Source organism: Giraffa tippelskirchi, chromosome 4 (genome assembly GCF_054371585.1).
Source record: "Giraffa tippelskirchi isolate mGirTip1 chromosome 4, T2T-mGirTip1v1.2.pri, whole genome shotgun sequence".
Classification (NCBI taxonomy): Eukaryota; Metazoa; Chordata; class Mammalia; order Artiodactyla; family Giraffidae; genus Giraffa; species Giraffa tippelskirchi.
In genome coordinates this window covers 82,840,648-82,858,032 of record NC_137278.1, presented here as the reverse complement: position 1 = coordinate 82,858,032, position 17,385 = coordinate 82,840,648, and the positions used below count along the sequence as shown (strand labels likewise).

Below are 17,385 nucleotides of genomic sequence, written 5' to 3'. Positions count from 1 at the left end.
CTTCTCCTAAGTAACTGCTTTGTTTTCATCTTAAAGACAATGTGAATCTTATTGATGATGCTTGTTTCCATTTTTGCTTTGGCTGCTAGAAAGCTTCAAGCTAAATTTTATGGCTTGCTTTTAGGCCATAAAACAATTTAAAGACTAATTTTTTTTTTTTAAACAGATCTCAACTGAAGCTTCATTTTTCTTTTCCCAGGCCTCATTTTACTTTATAATCTTCTTATATATCATATATTCCTAAAAACACTTCCAATATCATTTATATTGTGGGAAGCTAAAAGTTCATTCTTCATTGTATATTTGCACCCTGAATTCATTAATAGAATGTTTTATCTTTTTTGCATTTTTTTGATGCTAATAAATACGTTTGCTTTTTTCCCACCTCCTATAAACACACATAAGTATATTAATAAAAACCTGAGTTTTAAATTAAAGATAGTATTAACATCACAAAGCTGTGCTGCTTCATGAGCTGAGTCTTCAAAACAGTTCAAAATCAGGTCCTTTTGATTGTATGTGTTCTGCATCTTTCACTAACCTGATCCTGACTACAGTGGTTAACCTGAAACAAAATAAGGACATTTTCAGAGTGCTCCTGATTGCTGTATATTTACCTTTGTTAAAGAATGGTGATTTAAAAGAACAAAAAGACCCATCATTTATAAGAGCAAAATTAAATGTCCCTTATACAGGAAAATGATCTAACCGGCCCAATGAATTTTCATTAAGTTTATGAAAAGTAAGGCATTTTTGCTTAGAGCTCAGTAAACTGAAATATCAACCAACGGCTAGACAAAGCTTTTGTTTCTGGCTTGGTTTTTACAAGTGCACTTACTAATTAGTCTTATCTGTTACACTACTAAGTAGAAGCATGTACTTTGTCCTCACCTCCTGTTTGCTGGTATAAATAAGCAGGGAGGAAAGCTGATGTTTCTGTTTCAGGATCTTAGAAGGACCATAAAGGTTAACATTAGTCAGAATATTTTTTAGTCATTTTTAAAGTCTACATAAGAATCTTATTTTCTTGACTAGCTAGAATCAGCATCATCCTGCCCAGTTACTAAACCTTCTCACCGTAATACTTCCTTTTTTACATCCATCCTAAGAGCTCTGCCCTTTCATAAGAGCTCTTTGGATCCACATTAGACTTTCATCATGTTTTAGCCTTAAAGTACTGGGAAGCAATAAAACCAAGCCACTGATCTCTATTTGCAGTATAATTAAGATAATCCTTAAAAATTCTGGTTTAGATAATAAATGCTTGTAATTTTTTTTTCTCCTAGACATAGGTCACCCCCAGATAGATTACAGAGATAATACCAGGCTGAACTCAGAAGATTCTTCGGTGGACTCCATTGCCTCGGTTGTGGTTCCCATAATAATAGGCCTCTCTATCATAATAGCATTCCTGTTCATCAATCAGAAGAAACAGTGGATACCACTGCTTTGCTGGTATCGAACACCAACTAAGGTATTGTCCTGACAAAGTTTCAACCTCTTAAACAATCAAACTAGGAAAGCCTCCATGTTTATATTTCCTTAATTGCTGGATATCTGCTCTATTAGCCAAATTTTACATTGCTCTTCATGGCCTCAAATGTACATCAGGCTGTAGTGATCAGATATATAGTACTTGCCTGGGGCTAGATCAGTCACTGAATGAATTCTCCATCATCCACTGGTTAACGAACCCGACCTTTTTCACAGGTCCAATTTCCTGAATTTAAAGTTTTCAAATAGGAATCAATCCAGGGGTATTTGTTTAAGTCGTTGTTTATATTAGAAATTAACCTGATCACTTGGTATTTCTCAATCATCTATCAACATAGAATTGGGAGAGGAAAAACAAATCACAAGGGTAGAACATAACATTCAAAAGAGGGAAAGAGGAGAGCTGAAAGCTCATGAAGATGTACAGAAGTCCAAAGGACAGGGAAACATGTCAAAGGCAAGCAGAGAGAACGGCAGCAACAGATTGTGTGAAATAATACCAGACAGGGTGGAGAAAGGCAGATTTTGTATTGCAGAAAGAACATGCATTTGCTGTCAATACAAAGGGCTTCAATCTGCCTGTTTTAAAAAAGTAGGAAGTAATTCATTTACTCAAGAAAAAAAGTCATACAACCTTAAGAATTGAAAACAGCCATTTTATCATCCAGATAACCCTTTCACAGAAAATTTATCAGATGGAATATACATGAATTGCCTCTGGGCTGGGCATGTGCTGGGTTGGGATACAGGGCTGTAGAGGACAGTCCCCCGCTGCAGAGCTGGGGAAAGCGTGTGGCTGGAGACAGAGGGACTGGCGCAAACTGGGATGCTCATTCTACAGCCTGAGTGATTCAAAATGGCCCATTTATCTTAACAGCTGCCTACCTGGTACCTTCCATTCATCCTTCACCTCTCTTAAGGACTGATCTGTACTTCAAGGATTTGAAAATAATTATGTCACTTCAGTATTTTCTCAGTTCCTTTATCTCCTGTTTGACATAATTTGTTGGCATTTTACCTTTAAACACAGTTTTACAGTATAGTTGGTAGGACTTCCCCAGCAGTTCAGTGGTTCAAGTTCTCTGTTTCCACTACAGGAGGCACAGGTTCGATCCCTGATCAGAGAACTAAGATCCCATGTGCCATGCGGCACGGCCCCCTCCAAAAAAAGTATAGTTGGCTCCAGAACAGGCTGTTACCCCATGTAGTCCGCTCATCCATGTGCTGCGATGCTGTTATCTCACTTGAATGAGGCCTAGATAACTGTTGATTCAAGATACATAAAGCAGCTAATTCTTCATGGGTTTTTCCCCCCCCTCCTCCTATGAAATAGCCTTCTTCTTTAAATAATCAGCTGGTATCTGTGGACTGCAAGAAAGGAACCCGGGTCCAGGTGGATGGTTCCCAGAGAATGCTGAGAATCGCGGAACCAGACGCAAGATTCAGTGGCTTCTACAGCATGCAGAAACAGAACCACCTACAGGCAGACAATTTCTACCAAACGGTGTGAAGACAAGCGGCGCCAACGAGGTTCTGAAAGACAGAAGAACGACTCAGTCTGCTTTTAAAAAAGTAAACTCAAATTCGTGCACTTGCTTAGTGGATTGTATTGGATTGTGACTTGATGTACAGCGCTGAGGACTTCCTGGGCTGGGCTCTGTCGGCGGCGGCATGCAGAGCAAGCATTCCCACTCCTCCTCAAGATCACTGACCAAGTGGTGTCTTAGAACCAAAGGTTTCAAAGTTGCTAAGATGTATTTGCTTGTAATATAGCTGTAGAGAAACTTGGGGGCGGGGACAGTGAGTTTGGTTGGGGAGAATGGGTGGGAGGAGGGTGGTGGTGGAAAGACACAGTTGGTCAGCTCGGCTCGGGGAGAAGTCCAGTCCAGTGGCCCAGAGGATATCTTTTCCTGTTGCTCGGAAGACTGCACTGGTTGCTGCAAAGCTCAGGCCTGCGCAAGCAGGAGAACAGGCCTTGCGATCCTTCTGCCTGTAACCACCTTAGACTACCAGACAAGAGCACCAGACCCTTTTGATAGCCATCCCAGGCCTCAAGCCACACGCTTCTTTTCTATACAGTCACAGCTGCAGTAGGCGGTGAGGAAGCAGGAGACATGGGCTAGCCACGTTTCTCTAAAGCGGGTGATTGAGGATCTACACAGTTATACTTTTTGCTGCTTTCTTTTTTCTTCCGAGCCAATCAACCAGTTCCTAGCAGAGTCAGCAGATGATCAGGACCCAAGTCGTTTCTTGATGTGAGCACTGGAGCTTTTCTGACGGCCACGTGGCAGGGAGGAGGAGAGGGTGAGGTCAGCAGGCATTTCCAGGGCTACACTTGTTTGTTGTCGCTTTCTTCTGTTCTGTTGTTGGTTGTTCATAGTTTTCGTTGAAGCTCTAGCTTAAAAAGAAACTTTTTTTTAAAAAAAAGACTGTTTGGGGATATTTTTTTTTCCTTATTATATACTGAATCTACAAAATAGAAACTACTTCATTTTAATTGTATATTATTCAAGCACCTTGGTTGAAGCTCAAAAAAAAAAATTATGCCTCTTTAAACTCTAGCAATTATAGGAATATTTATGTAACTCTTATGCTTCAGAAAAACAAAAGTATTTGTGTGCGTGTGTATATAATATATATATGCATATATATTTATACACATACAATTTTACGTTTTCCTGTTGAATGTATTTTTATGAGATTTTAACCAGAACAAAAACAAACAGGCATTCCATCACAAATTTTTGATTAACACAAAATCTCATTCTACCTGCAGTTTAATTGGGAAGAGAAATGTGTGTGTGAGTGTGAGTGTATGTGTGTGTATGCACACGCCTTGAGCAGTCAGCCCCATACCTGCTATGGAGAAGGTATTCCTTTATTAAATTCTTCCTCATTTGGATTTGCTTTCGGTTTTCAATTTGCTCACTGGCCAGAGACATCGATGGCAGTTTTAGCTGCATCACTAATCAGCTCCTGGATTTTTTTTTTTTCCTTTCAAACAACTGTTTGAAACAACTACTGGAATATTGTCCATAATAAGCTGGAAGTTTGTTGTAGTTTGCCTCAGATAGAACTGACTGTATACTATAGTGTTAAACTTTTCAAACAGCTCTTAGCACTTTTATACTAATTACCCATTTGTTACATTGATTTTTTTTTCTTTTAAAAATGCTTGTTGTGAAAGACACAGATACCCAGTATGCTTAATGTGAAAAGAAAACGTGTTCTGTTTTGTAAAGGAACTTTCAAGTATTGTTGTAAATACTTGGACAGAGGTTGCTGAACTTTAAAAAAAATTAATTTATTATTATAATGACCTAATTTATTAATCTGAAGATTAACCATTTCTTTTGTCTTAGAATATCAAAAAAAAAAAAAGGAAAAGAAAAAGGTGTTCTAGCTGTTTGCATCAAAGAAAAAAAAAGATTTATTATCAAGGGGCAATATTTTTATCTATCTCCAAAATTTGTTAATGATATGCTACCAAAATAGATTTACATCAGCCTGATTACTATAAATTTTTGTTGACAATTAACCATTCCTGGCATAAAAAGTCTATCAAAAAATTGTAAATGCTTGCTTTTTGTTTTTTTCAATCATGGCCATATTATGAGAATACTAACAGGATATAGGACAAGGTGTAAATTTTTTTTTATTATTATTTTAAAGATTTGATTTATCCTGAGTGCTGTATCTATTACTCTTTTACTTTGGTTCCTGTTGTGCTCTGTAAAAGAAAAATATAATTTCCTGAAGAATAAAATAGATATATGGCACTTGGAGTGCACTGCAGTTCTACAGTTTGTTTTCTTCAAAAAACAAGGCTGTAAGAGGATTACCTGCAACTTGATTCTTGGCAGCAAATAAATACTTTGAATCCAAATCACATGATGTTGCTTTCAGAAAGATTCTGTCTGAGATGTGAAAGATGTCATCCTTTTAAGGTTGACAGTTCCGTGAATCTCCAGCATCACAAACAGCCCCAGTGCTTTGCTCAGAAGGCAGGCCTTTCCCAAGGAGTCCTTGTGAGACAAAAAAGGGCCCCCCCACCCCCACCCCCACCCCAGTGCCCACCGCCAAGTGTACAGCCCAGGGAGGCTGCTGTGAGGGAAATTTAAAACTACCCGTTGTCAGTCACCAATCAAATATGCCCATCTCATCATTAGTGTCACTCATCCTGTGTAGGAAAAGGGCTGCAGTGGGTACCCTAGGGTTTACTGCTGAGGAATAGTGAGGTTACCAAGAAAATCAGGGAACCCTCATTAAAAGGGGACTTTGAGTTGACTGGGAAAAAAAACAGCCTTCTTTTCATACAGTTCGGATGCATCAACTTAAGAAGGAACTATAAACAGACTTGTTGAGTGGCTTCAGAAGACAGCTCTTTTGCTCTTTAGTATGCCCTCTTGTGTAAGACAATTTTTACAAATTCAGATTAGCTTCAATTATTAATATTCTTGTATTGGTAAGAATCTTCATCAATTCAAGACCATGGGACAAATTGTTCACATATTCACTATCTACACATGAATAAAACAAGGAACCATCTCCACTTCCACGTAGCCCTAGAGAAAGGCTGAAATGCCATGCTGGCAATAAATTCCAAAGTGACCTGTTCCCGTCTTCATGTCCCAGTTACTGAGCAGAGTGAGGAACACAGTGGGCTCTGTACACTCAACAGATGTTTTAAGTGGGATCTGAAAAGTCCGATGGCTAATTAGACTCTACTTACATTCATGTTGGTGATGGGAAGAAGCTGTCGGGAATGTTTCACAGACCCAGGAAAAGACGAGACTTCTGTCATTCCACAGTAGCTTATCGCTATATCTGAAAAATGCCCCTCTCCCCCCACCACCCCCACTTAGCATGAGGCTAATCAAGATTTCACCAGCTCACACTCTGTAATAAGACAGTGTGTGGAATAGCAAGGGGAGGAATCCAGCATGGTTAAGGGAAGAAAATTTAAAAAAAAAAACTCAAAAATAAAACTCTCAAATGTATGCTACTTTTTTCCAACATTTATTAAATGCAATTGACTTGATTGGAACTGGCAAAGGTGTTTCATGACTAGGGATGGATCCATGAATAGCTGTTCCTAGAATTAGTGCTTTAGGAAAACACAGGCATGAATAAAATACAACAGTAACAGGGAATGGGCACTGCTGCGCATACAGTTTAAGCACCTTAAAAGATACCAATTCCTTTTAAGGACGCTTCTTCACAGACATGTGAAATGAAACATGGAAACCTCTAAAGTTAAACAATACAAGATTCTGAAAGTGAATGTCATCTTAATGGTTAAAACTTGAACAATGGTGAGACACACAGCAAGCCCTAAAATCGACCATCTCCATGTGTTTTGATTTTGACAAAGTATTAAGCCAAGATAATGTATATTCTGGTTTCCCTTCTTCCAAAAACCCCAAGTTTCAGTCTCTCTGGACAATACTGGTAGGTAATGTTTACACTGACAGTTCTCTTATTAAAAAAAAAAATCACTGTTGGTTCTTGCCATCAGCGAAGAACCGCTGTAGTATAAATCTCAATGCTTTAATACAGTTCTTGAGTGAGTGCAGTTTAGATCTAGAAAGCCATAAAAACTCAGACGTACTGTCCGTTAATGAAAAATATAGCTGCACGTGCACAGTGAACATCACTCCCCCTTACTCTACAGAGACGGAGAAGAGGTCATAATCGTTAGTATTTAACAAAAAAAAAAACTAGAATTCAAAATAGTGCCATGGTTCTCTCAGTTCAAGATACAAAGAATTAGAGAAGGCATGATCTAGTAATACTGAATCACAAACCCAAGTTCAAGCGTCCTGAGTTTCCAGTAGCAGGAAGGTAATAGTAGCCAGCTTTCAGAATAATGCTATATGAATTGCAGCTTGTTGCCCACGAAGGATAAAGCTGTTCCTGAAGTGATGCTGTCCTATGTAGGGCACAGAACTAGAGGAAGAAAAAAAAAACTTTTGAATAGAAATGCATATTTTGTATATATTTACATAAGATGTATATATATATTTATATACATTTATATGTATATGCATTTTATATACATTCTTTATGTATATAAAAAACACCATTAAACAATGAAAACTAAACATTAATACGGATCTGTAGTAGCATTTTTTTTGAAGGTATCAAAGGCTATACCCGACAACAAAACGTTTTCTCAAGACACACTGATTAGAATTGTCCAGAAATGAGATGCCAAGAGGTCATGTCTCTCAGGTACCACTTAGAGATACAAACCTCTAACAGCCTTGTTGGAGGCTTGTAACATGGCAGACGGCTCACTGGTGAAGTCAAAGAAGGAAGCAAGTTTCTACACACCACTTTCTTCCTATCTTGGATCAGCACAGTGGCAGTCAGAGCTACACTAGCCTTTGGTGCAGCTGTTGAGGGCTGGGATAGAGCAGGCTGCAGTGGCGTGATTAAGCAGTGGTGAGAAAGAGAAGCTTAATAGCCCATACAGCGTCCACCCCATCTTAGGGCAAATGAGGGCACTTTTCTACCCTCTTTCACTTCTCACCTTCACATTGAAATTAAGGTGGTATATGTAGGCAGCTGGGCTTCCCAGGTGGCTAGTGGTAAAGAACCTACCTGCCAATGCAGGGGACATAAGAGACGTGGGTTTGATCCCTGGGTCAGGAAGATCCCCTGGAGGAGGGCATGGCAACCCACTCCTGTATTCTTGCCTGGAAAATCCCATGGACAGAGGAGCCTGGTGGGCTACAGTCCATGGGGTCATGAAGAGTCAGACACGACCAAGCAACCAGCACACACACACACACACACGCAACCCACAGTCACTGGTGTTAAAAACAAGGAGAAAGTCCCACCAAGAAAGGGGATGAAGAGTTCTCCCTTGAGCAATACCCCCTTCCCAGGTAAAGTGTTCTACTGATCCCCAAGGAAGAGAAATCACTAACTGGCTGTGGATTTCCAGAATGGGTGGAAAAGAGCATTTTGAATCGCCTTCCATCCTCACCTTCCCAAGCATGTGAACACCTCTGAGTGTGTTACCCTCCCCTCTTCATTTTCTTGGACTATAGAGTCACTCCTTAGTCTGAACCCCAGCTTCTTTTCCACCCAGTCCTTACAATACAAAGCCAAGACAAGACCACAACACATGCACACAAGCAGCTTGTCAGCAGCTGGTAGTTTACCTAGAGGTGGGCTGGCAGGTGGGGTGGGCAACTGGGTCATCGGGACAGGGGGCAGTGGGGCGGAGGGGAAGCTTGAGGCAGGGCAGGGTCACAGTTACAGTCCTAGGTTTCCAGGGAAAAAAGTAAAAATCACTTCCCCCCAGAGTACTTTGCTCTCTGGGTCATACAATTCTCCCGTGAAGTCTGATGGTAAAATAGCTAGAGAGTGTTTGGGAAGCTCGTTCTATCCCTGGCTCTTATGGCAGTACCCTAGCAACCCACTCCAATTGAAACTTAAGACATGTTCTTTATGTGCATCTCATTCCTGATTCACGTCAATAAAGAACAAACCTCAGAACAATCCAGCTTTCATACCAGTGCTAGCACAACACAAAAGCAAACAGAGATGTCAGGTTTTTGTTTTCAGAAAATTGAGACTGTAACAGGAAGAGAAGCCCTCCATCAGAAAACACAGCTTATTTAAAAAAACGATCATGTCAATTTAGTCTTTCCTAACCCCCCCCCATTAACCCTTTAGTGGCCAGCTCCATGTCTGGCCTTACAGGTGATACTTATGTACTATTCACTCTGTGCTAGTTCCTCCTATATCAAGCTATGATTGAGGAACAGTCCCATCTGAGTTACTGAACATCTCACAAATCCCCAACTTCTGCTCAGTCAGCAGCTCCTGATGGAGAAGAGAGAGAACCCAAAGAAGAAAGGTGTGACCAGAGGAGAGGACTGCTCTCCAACTCGGACCAGGCACTACAGGATGCAGCCTATGATGCGCTGAAAATCTGTTACCTGAAAAACTGGTACTTTCAAAGAAATAATTTCTTTTAAAAGTATTAGTTTTGCCTGGAATTAAGTAAGATCTTCAGTCCCTCTATTATCCAAATTTTGTTCTTTCCTCAGCAAAGTAGGTAATGTCATTAAAGTCTCAAACAATCTTCTTTGCCTCATCACTGTTTCCATCCTGTGTGATCCTGATCTTGCTCATAAGATCTACGGCTCATTCTTCACTGCCCTGGCTTTGTGTACATCCATTCTTTTTCTCTTTCTCCCTACCTTCCCTGTTCCTTACCCAATCTTGTCCATAGTCCCTTTGAGATGGTTAACTGATCTGAATGTTCCTGCTCTCATCTGTCCTTCTCCTTCTGTTGTCCCCAAAATGGCAGAGGCCACCGTTCTCAAATCCTCCCAGTGTCAACACCCAAGACTCACATAATTATGGCAATATCTCCATAATATTTCCTCCACTGCCTTCCTTGATGTTTATAATTTAGCTGTGAAAATTACTTCCAGCCCAGGACCTTTTTATATAACCATGCTTTATTACATTGGAAACATAAGTAAGTTACATATGCTCATGCTGAAAAATACAGTAAAGAAAAGTTGTACATTTAGAAGTTACTTTTTAATCTATTAGCAAGATGATGCATGTATTGACTAATCAAAACTTCCCAACTACTGCACATACACTATTCTAAAATTTACCTTTTTACCCCAATACGAAATAAAAAGCTTAAGAAAAAAAGAAAAAAAACCTCACCTTTCAGTATATAGTCTGTTAACAAGCTTGGAACTTTTTCACTATCCTCTTTCATGGCACGAAGAACTGCAAAATAAAAGGAGAAAGAAAACAATGATTTCAAATTCAGACAATCTCTATCATTCTAACCTCAGTCTTAATTACATGGTATAACCAATTCTCGCAAATTGATTATCTTCTGGATGAAAGACTACAACTGCAAATGGATAAGAATTTATTATAGCTGAGTAAGTCCTCATTCAGGTAAGAATATTATAGCTACCTGAGAGCTATTTCCTTGATTTAAAATTTCTAAACAGTGAGGCAGGAAAGAGGAACTGGGTTTATTACACAGAGGCTCGGTTTTGTCTTCATAAATACTGGCAAGCAAGTAACCAAAAAGTGTACTTCTATGAGCTCTGGGAAGGAGAACCTCGGTGCTGAGGTCTCATGAGCTGAAGAAACTCTTAGAAAAATGAAGAGTTAGCTGCACTCTCCAAGGAGCATTATCTGTCAGCCTTCTCAGAAACTTTTAAAGAAAAGAATAAAATGAAGAACAGACTTCCATAAAGCCAGCACCCTGCCAGGCTGCCTGCTCCTTAAAAATGGCAGAGGGACCTGGGTGAGTCAGCCTCATTCTAAAGAGAATCTTTGACAATTTGATCTCTAAGCAAAGACAGAAGACACAGATACTACTATAGTGGTTAAAAAACATCTAGACCACCTGGGTTCAGATAAACCCACAAAGAATACTGTCCTTTCACAGTGACTGCCAACTCAAACTCTCTCCGGAGCATCCTCACTATTCTCCCCCAGATGTATAACAAGACAACCTAGTGCAACTGTCAAGGTTTAAAGCCTGGGTTTAAAGTCTGGCTCGGCCACTTCCTAGCAGTGGGACTGTGAGCAAGTGACTTAACCACCCAGTTCCTCATCTGTGAAGTGAGAATAATAATTAGACTTTTCTCACAGGGGTATTGTGAGTATGAAGATACCAATTTAGACGTGAAGGACTTAAAGTAGTGTCTGGCACATAATAAACACTATGTAAGCATTACCATCATTACCATCATAACACAATGTTCTAATTCTTATTAAAATTATTACTGCACCTCCAATAGCTTTTATGAGGAAGGCTACATATCTAAACACTGACTGTCTCCACAGGGCTTCCCCTGCAGTATATCTACAGGTAGGAATGGCAGAGGCTCAGATTCTCCCCAAAATTTTCAAGAGACAAACTCTTTTAAACTTTCATAGTAAAGGTCATCCTTCCATCTACTATCTTGATATAGTATATAGTATATTAACTTGGATACTCATTCACACACTGTACATACGCTCACTCACCCCAAATTCCAAGCTGTGTCAGTCTACAAAGACATCATCTAAGACTCTGTGCCTAGGGCATTTTGATGTGGGAATTATGAGGACTTTGGTTTGGCCAAGTATGTGCTTGTCCTTGATCTGAGAAGCTGAGATTCCTCAGTAGGTCCTGGCTTCTAGGCAGTATTTCTGTTCCCTTCTTAGAGAAATACTTATGTTCAGTATTTCTGTTTTCAATCATATTTTAGATTTGTTTTCAGTTCTACATAAAATCACACACCAAAAGCCAGCATTATTAAAAAGCACAGTGGACTGGGAATTACAAGAGGTGGCTCTGTAATTAGCCACTCTCCTAGTGGAAGCACAGAGTCTTCACCACTGGACCACCAGGGAGTCCCTGCTGTGTGGCCTTGGACACTCGTAACTTCTTCCTGAAACATAGAGGACTGGCCGCCCACTTAATCTGTGAATTGTTTTAGACAGACTAGCATCACATAAGCATGAAATGTTTTAAAGTCTTGTTCAAAGGAAAGAATATGTCAATCCTAAAATTCCAATAAAAAATTAATTAATTCTAAAAAAAAAAAAAGCTTCCAGTTAGCAGGCAGGCTGCTTGCAAATAACACACTTCTTTCCTCAAGCTCCCTCTACCTATGCCTCCATAGCCACAAGCTCCAAAATTCAGATCATCATTAATATCCACTCATGTGATGTTCTCTCATATGTCTCCCTCTTTAATTTACAGTTACCGCAAACATTTATGATTAGAAAGAACCTAATAGATGAGCAATCAATCCTTTCAAGAAAAACAAGGCGAAGTGATTGACTTGTATAGTAATCTATTTACTGTAAGATAAATAGAGCCAATATGTTAATCCTAATTTTTCACTGTGACCAACAGAAATGCCTGTAAATTACAGGGACAGAACCAGAATTTAGGGCTCATTTATGGCTATTATAGACACACATTATATTGAATGTCTCCTAAGTCTAACAAATTATTTTAAAATGCAAGCCCATTGAAGGTGGAGTATTTTTGTCTGCTTTGTTTACTGAAGTATCCCAAGTGCCCAGAACAGCATGGCCCAGGATAGGCCTTCAGTAAATGCTTGCTTAGTGAATAAGTACTTAAAATATTATCAATTTATTTTTCTACCTGTAACTACCTACCTTCGTCTCTGCATTCCTAAGAAAGGAGTGTTTTAGGCTGCACTTCTAAGTCTTTCCTACTGAGATACTGACAGTCATATTACTATAAGATCCATGAAGCACTTATTTTACTGAATACTCTTAAATATACAATAAGTGATGGAAAATTAAGTTACATTTTTTCCCAAAAAAGTTCAGCTTGTAAATGTTTCAAAAGGTAAGAAAAACAGGAAAAACACAAATCAGCTCTAGAGTGAGCATTGGATTTGATGTCACAGCCATTTATGTTTTCCTTCTCAAAAAAATAAATGACGAGATCCATCATACGCTACCCTAAATTGACAAAATAAAACAACAACAGCAACAATTAAAATAAGTGTTCAGAATCAAAAGTAAATAAGGTAACAGTTTAATTTCATCTTTGCTTACTTTTTGTTAATATCTGAAGATCTTCAACAGATGGCGGTCCGTTTTTTTTCTCATAAGGAATGACTGTTGTCAAGTACTGCCAAGTTAAAAAAAAAAAGTCACTTGAATCTGCATTCCCTTCTCTGTAAAAATGTGATATAGTTACTAGGTTTGTTTTATAACATGAAACATGAGCCACTTTAACAATGAACACAGGTATCTTACTATCTCAGCCAGAGCTCATTTTTTTTGCCCACCTCTATATCATGCAAGCCCACTGTTTACATAAATATCAACTTTTTCTCCCTTCAGTTACTGAAAATTTCACAGAAGGAGGTGTGGGGGGGGTGATCGGCCCAATTTGTTCATTGTTAAAGTGCAGTCTTATCTAACATTCTCCTTGCATATTTCAACACATTTTTGAAATGGTAATTTAAACGCAAATACATAACCATTCTGCATAACAAAATAGTCCCCAGCAGTTAAATGATTCTGTTTCAGACCATTTTTTCCTGGTTGAACAATAAAGTCACATGGGTGACTTGACAATTTTAAAAACGCATTCCAGCTTTCTCCAAAAGCTAAAAAAGAAAACCTCAAGTAATTTTAGAGATGTATTACTGTTATTTTAAATAATTGTGTAGGTAGTTATAAATGCATAAAGGTATTAAAGGAAAAGAGAAAAGTGAAAGGAGAGATGGGCCTAATGAATAATGAAAACTCATGTCTGATATTGAGAAAAACTATCTGGTACACTACTATAAGGCTCACAAGTATCACTAATGTTCTATAACTATGTCCCATGAAAGCATAATCTAAAAATTATTGTCCAGATTCTCTTCTGACCACTCCACCAAAAAAAAATATATAGCTCAATGTATTTTGCATGTGTTTATCTAGAGATCTACTAGTTTGTTTTTTTTTAACTTGGAATCTCCTCCAGGTGCACCCATTATTTAGCCCCAATCCTGACTCTCAGCTCTATTCCTAATCCTCTTTGAGCAATTTTATCCCATGCATAATCAAAAAAACAGAACTGCTTAACAATAACTGCTTACAATCAATTAGTCAATATTTAAGAAACTTAATTTCCACCATCTTTTTGGTGTAGGCCTCTCCAAGGTGATGCCCAGTTGTATAACCGAAAATGTTTCTTTGTAAAGAATACACAGGAAGCCAGAAACATGCCCTCCTGGGGCATCACTAATAGCATGCATGTCAGGCCACTTGAAGGAGGACCAGGAAGCCACATGTTGGCATGCATGCTGTCTGACCACACTTTCAGGCCTTCCTGCCCCAATCTCACATGCTGGGTCAGTTTGGAAGGTATTCTGCCATTTTGTGGGTTTGAGAGAGATGAGAAGCATTAGAATTAAAAAAAAAAAATCAACCATCCCTTAATGGAGCCCACTTCTGAGTTGCAAATGTCAGCATGAAGAATTATTTCAAGTCGATTGCTTTTCTTCTTGAGCAAAACAGAACTATGCACAGTAAAAGCCCAGGCTAAAATGCCTTACTCTGATAAACTGTCTACAAGCTATACTCTACACACTTTCCCAATCTTCACTTAAGAAGTAAAGAAGAGTTTTCTTTTTAATGTGAAGGTTTCAGTTGTGAAAGGTAATACTAAGCACACTCAATATAGATGTGTTTCCTATGCTTGTGACATTCCTTAAGTCATTATATTAAAAAAAAGTTAATATAACTAACACTATAAATAACATTATACATTTTACTATGTATTTATATCCATGTGTGATTTTATACTAATAATCTCTCATGCCTCATTCAGGGGACAATGGAGTTGACTGGCCACATGATAAATCTTAAAAGCACACGAATTTCATTTAAAAGTAGGTAAATTCTAGACAGTTTGACCTAGAGCTATAGTCTAAATGATACCAACATCTGGCTTTCTTTCCCCCCAGATGAGATCTTGTCTCTTAAACGTTCAGAATTACAGTAGCATATTCTAGTTTAGTTATTTTCACAACTATATATTCTATGCATGCAATTAATTAAATCAATACATTCATATCTACTTGTTTAAAAGTAAGAGTGAAAAATAGAGCTCTAAAACATGTATTAAGAATGCATTTATTGTCCAATTTGAAAAACACTTTTTCCTAAAGGGAAATACTACACTTTATCAAGGCTGTAAATATAATGAACTTTCATTTCTCTCTTTTAAGCAATAGTCTTAGTAAATTAGTAAGACTGCAGCTTTTAGGACCTTAACTTACACAGCGAATGAAAAAGCAGAGAATGAGGAAAATAAGGATAACTGAGCACCTGTTTCTCTCCACCTGAATTTCCAAAGGTGTGGCGGAGGCCATTCTGAATGACATTTGAGATCCCTTCCATGCTGAAGCGCTAAAGGCAGCGATAAACGGCCCGGAAGAAAAGGACAGGGAAAGAAGTTCAGAGACTATTAGTAAGAACGCACCACGATGACTTATGCGCCCTAGAGGCAAGCAGTTAGAAAACGCCACCAACTCATTCAGATAAAGCAGACAAAATCATGTTGTTTTAAAATGCTTTTGCTTCCATTTCTTTGCAAGTCAAATGCAAAAGCAACTATGTTTATGCTACTATATGTGTGAAGATATGTCCTGAAGTAGCTGATCAATAAATATGCTCCAATACAAACTCTGTAAGTTGTACAGGTATTTGTTTTATGCAAAATTTGCCACATGACTTTAAAGATACCTTTTGATATTGTTTACCTATATTTTTTCAAAAGTCTGAAAACTTAACACTAACAGTATGCATATTTTTCAGTCTAAGTTTGCATATTTCTACTGTAGGCCTGGAGAACAGCAACGTAACATTTGGCAAATGGAAATGCTGTTACTCAGAGCGTTGGTTATGGCTTCCCACTCACTCTGCAGGCCACCTGCCACTGCCTTGGTGCAGCAAATGCGAACTGGAGGAACGCATATGCTCTCTCTTCCTGGAGAGCAGAGTGGATCCCACATGCCAGCACAGCCCCCTAAGATTTCCACCAACTTTTCCATTCTGTTTCTGGAAAACAATTCTTGCTTCTTTCTCCCAGCAACCTCCAAGACTTCCTAGAACCTGCTGTCCTGAAAAGGGAATATTGTTTCCCTACACTACTCATCTTGATGTGTAACCAGTCTACAAACTCGTCAGACAGTGAAAAGAGTCCAGGGCACCTGTGTGGCTGCTGAGTTAAAGGACTGTGATGGATCCTCTTACAGCATGACTAATCAAGGGGAAAGGCATTCTGAAGCGGAAGCTCAGCCCTGATTTACCGGATGGTTCCTTCCCCTGGAACTTTATAGGAGTGAGTTGTATCAGTAAATATATCTGAGGTGTCAACATAAAGAATATTTTACTAGGCCCTAAGGAGCAGAAAAAAAGGAAACCAAGGCAATGGTCTCTACCCTCAAGAAACGCAATGTGTAGCTCAGTGATTCCTAAGGCATGGTCCAGGGCCAAACCCACATCCATCCCAGGAAGCCTGAAACCCTTTCAGGGGTCAAAGAGCTCAAAATTATTTTCTTAGAAATACTAAGATATACTTCTTACTCTCACTCTCTCATGATTTACAGTACAATATTTCAAATGACAGACTGGATGCAGAAGCAGATTTGAGAATCTAGCTGTCTTCGATTAAGTCAGGTATTAATGAGACTGGAAAAAATGCATAGCAGCGCCATTTTTCTTAATCTTTTTACATAGTTATTGCTCATAAAAAATAAGCTATTTACATAAGTATGAATAATTTTCTTATTGATATTTTCCCCATTTTCCTATTGGTTTTTTACATGGATTTTTAAAAGTCAGCTATGTGTATATACATATCCCCTCCCTAATGGACCTCCCTCCACTCCCCACTCCCCACCCCACCCCTCTAGGTCATCACAACGCACCCAGTTGAGCTCCCCTTATTGGTATTTTTAAGTGAGTTAATATGTTAACATTTTCAATTTTAACTTCTAATTCAGTAAAAATCAATATAATCTTTATAAACAAAAGGTCTTCAGAGTCTTCAGTGAATTTTAAGAGTATAAAGAAGTCCACACAACAAAAAGCTGAGAAATACCAAAAGGTTTCATCTTTGAAGAAGCTCAATGCCTTTGTATCAATCACATACTCGATGGTGTTTCTGAAAATCCAAGTACCTCGTGTGGGTTCGTCCAACTACACCTCTCCTTCTGAAGCATCCTTCCCCATCCTGTCCTTCCAGGATCTACATTTCACTTTGTCTCAGTAAGAATCAAATGTCTGGTTAAGACACCTCCACTAAACATGCTGTTAACTTTGCTGGCAGCATTAACTCTTCCTTTTGATGAATTAGGT

The 17,385-nt window shown here is 38.8% G+C and overlaps 2 protein-coding genes across 6 annotated transcripts in view; one reads left to right on the top strand and one right to left on the bottom strand.

The window, feature by feature from the left end:
• Window positions 1–9,593, top strand: part of CRIM1 (cysteine rich transmembrane BMP regulator 1) — a 215,899-nt gene extending 206,306 nt beyond the window's left edge. For 3 of the 4 annotated variants that reach the window (XM_081596243.1, XM_081596245.1, XM_081596246.1), the window contains 2 exons: window positions 1,287–1,474; window positions 2,828–5,284. In XM_081596243.1, the coding sequence (XP_081452369.1) occupies window positions 1,287–1,474; window positions 2,828–3,004 (365 nt within the window). In that variant the 3' untranslated portion in view covers window positions 3,005–5,284. Of the gene's footprint in view, window positions 1–1,286; window positions 1,475–2,827; window positions 5,285–9,323 lie in introns of those variants that run through there. The other variant, XM_081596244.1, reaches the window with a different exon arrangement.
• FEZ2 (fasciculation and elongation protein zeta 2) overlaps window positions 7,228–17,385 on the bottom strand; it is a 42,642-nt gene continuing 32,484 nt past the window's right edge. Inside the window, exons 6-9 of one of the 2 annotated variants that reach the window (XM_081596248.1) lie at window positions 15,352–15,432; window positions 13,081–13,156; window positions 10,198–10,263; window positions 7,228–7,443 (exon numbers count right to left, since the gene is read on the bottom strand). In XM_081596248.1, the coding sequence (XP_081452374.1) occupies window positions 7,427–7,443; window positions 10,198–10,263; window positions 13,081–13,156; window positions 15,352–15,432 (240 nt within the window). In that variant the 3' untranslated portion in view covers window positions 7,228–7,426. The remainder of the gene's footprint in view (window positions 7,444–10,197; window positions 10,264–13,080; window positions 13,157–15,351; window positions 15,433–17,385) is intronic. The other variant, XM_081596249.1, reaches the window with a different exon arrangement.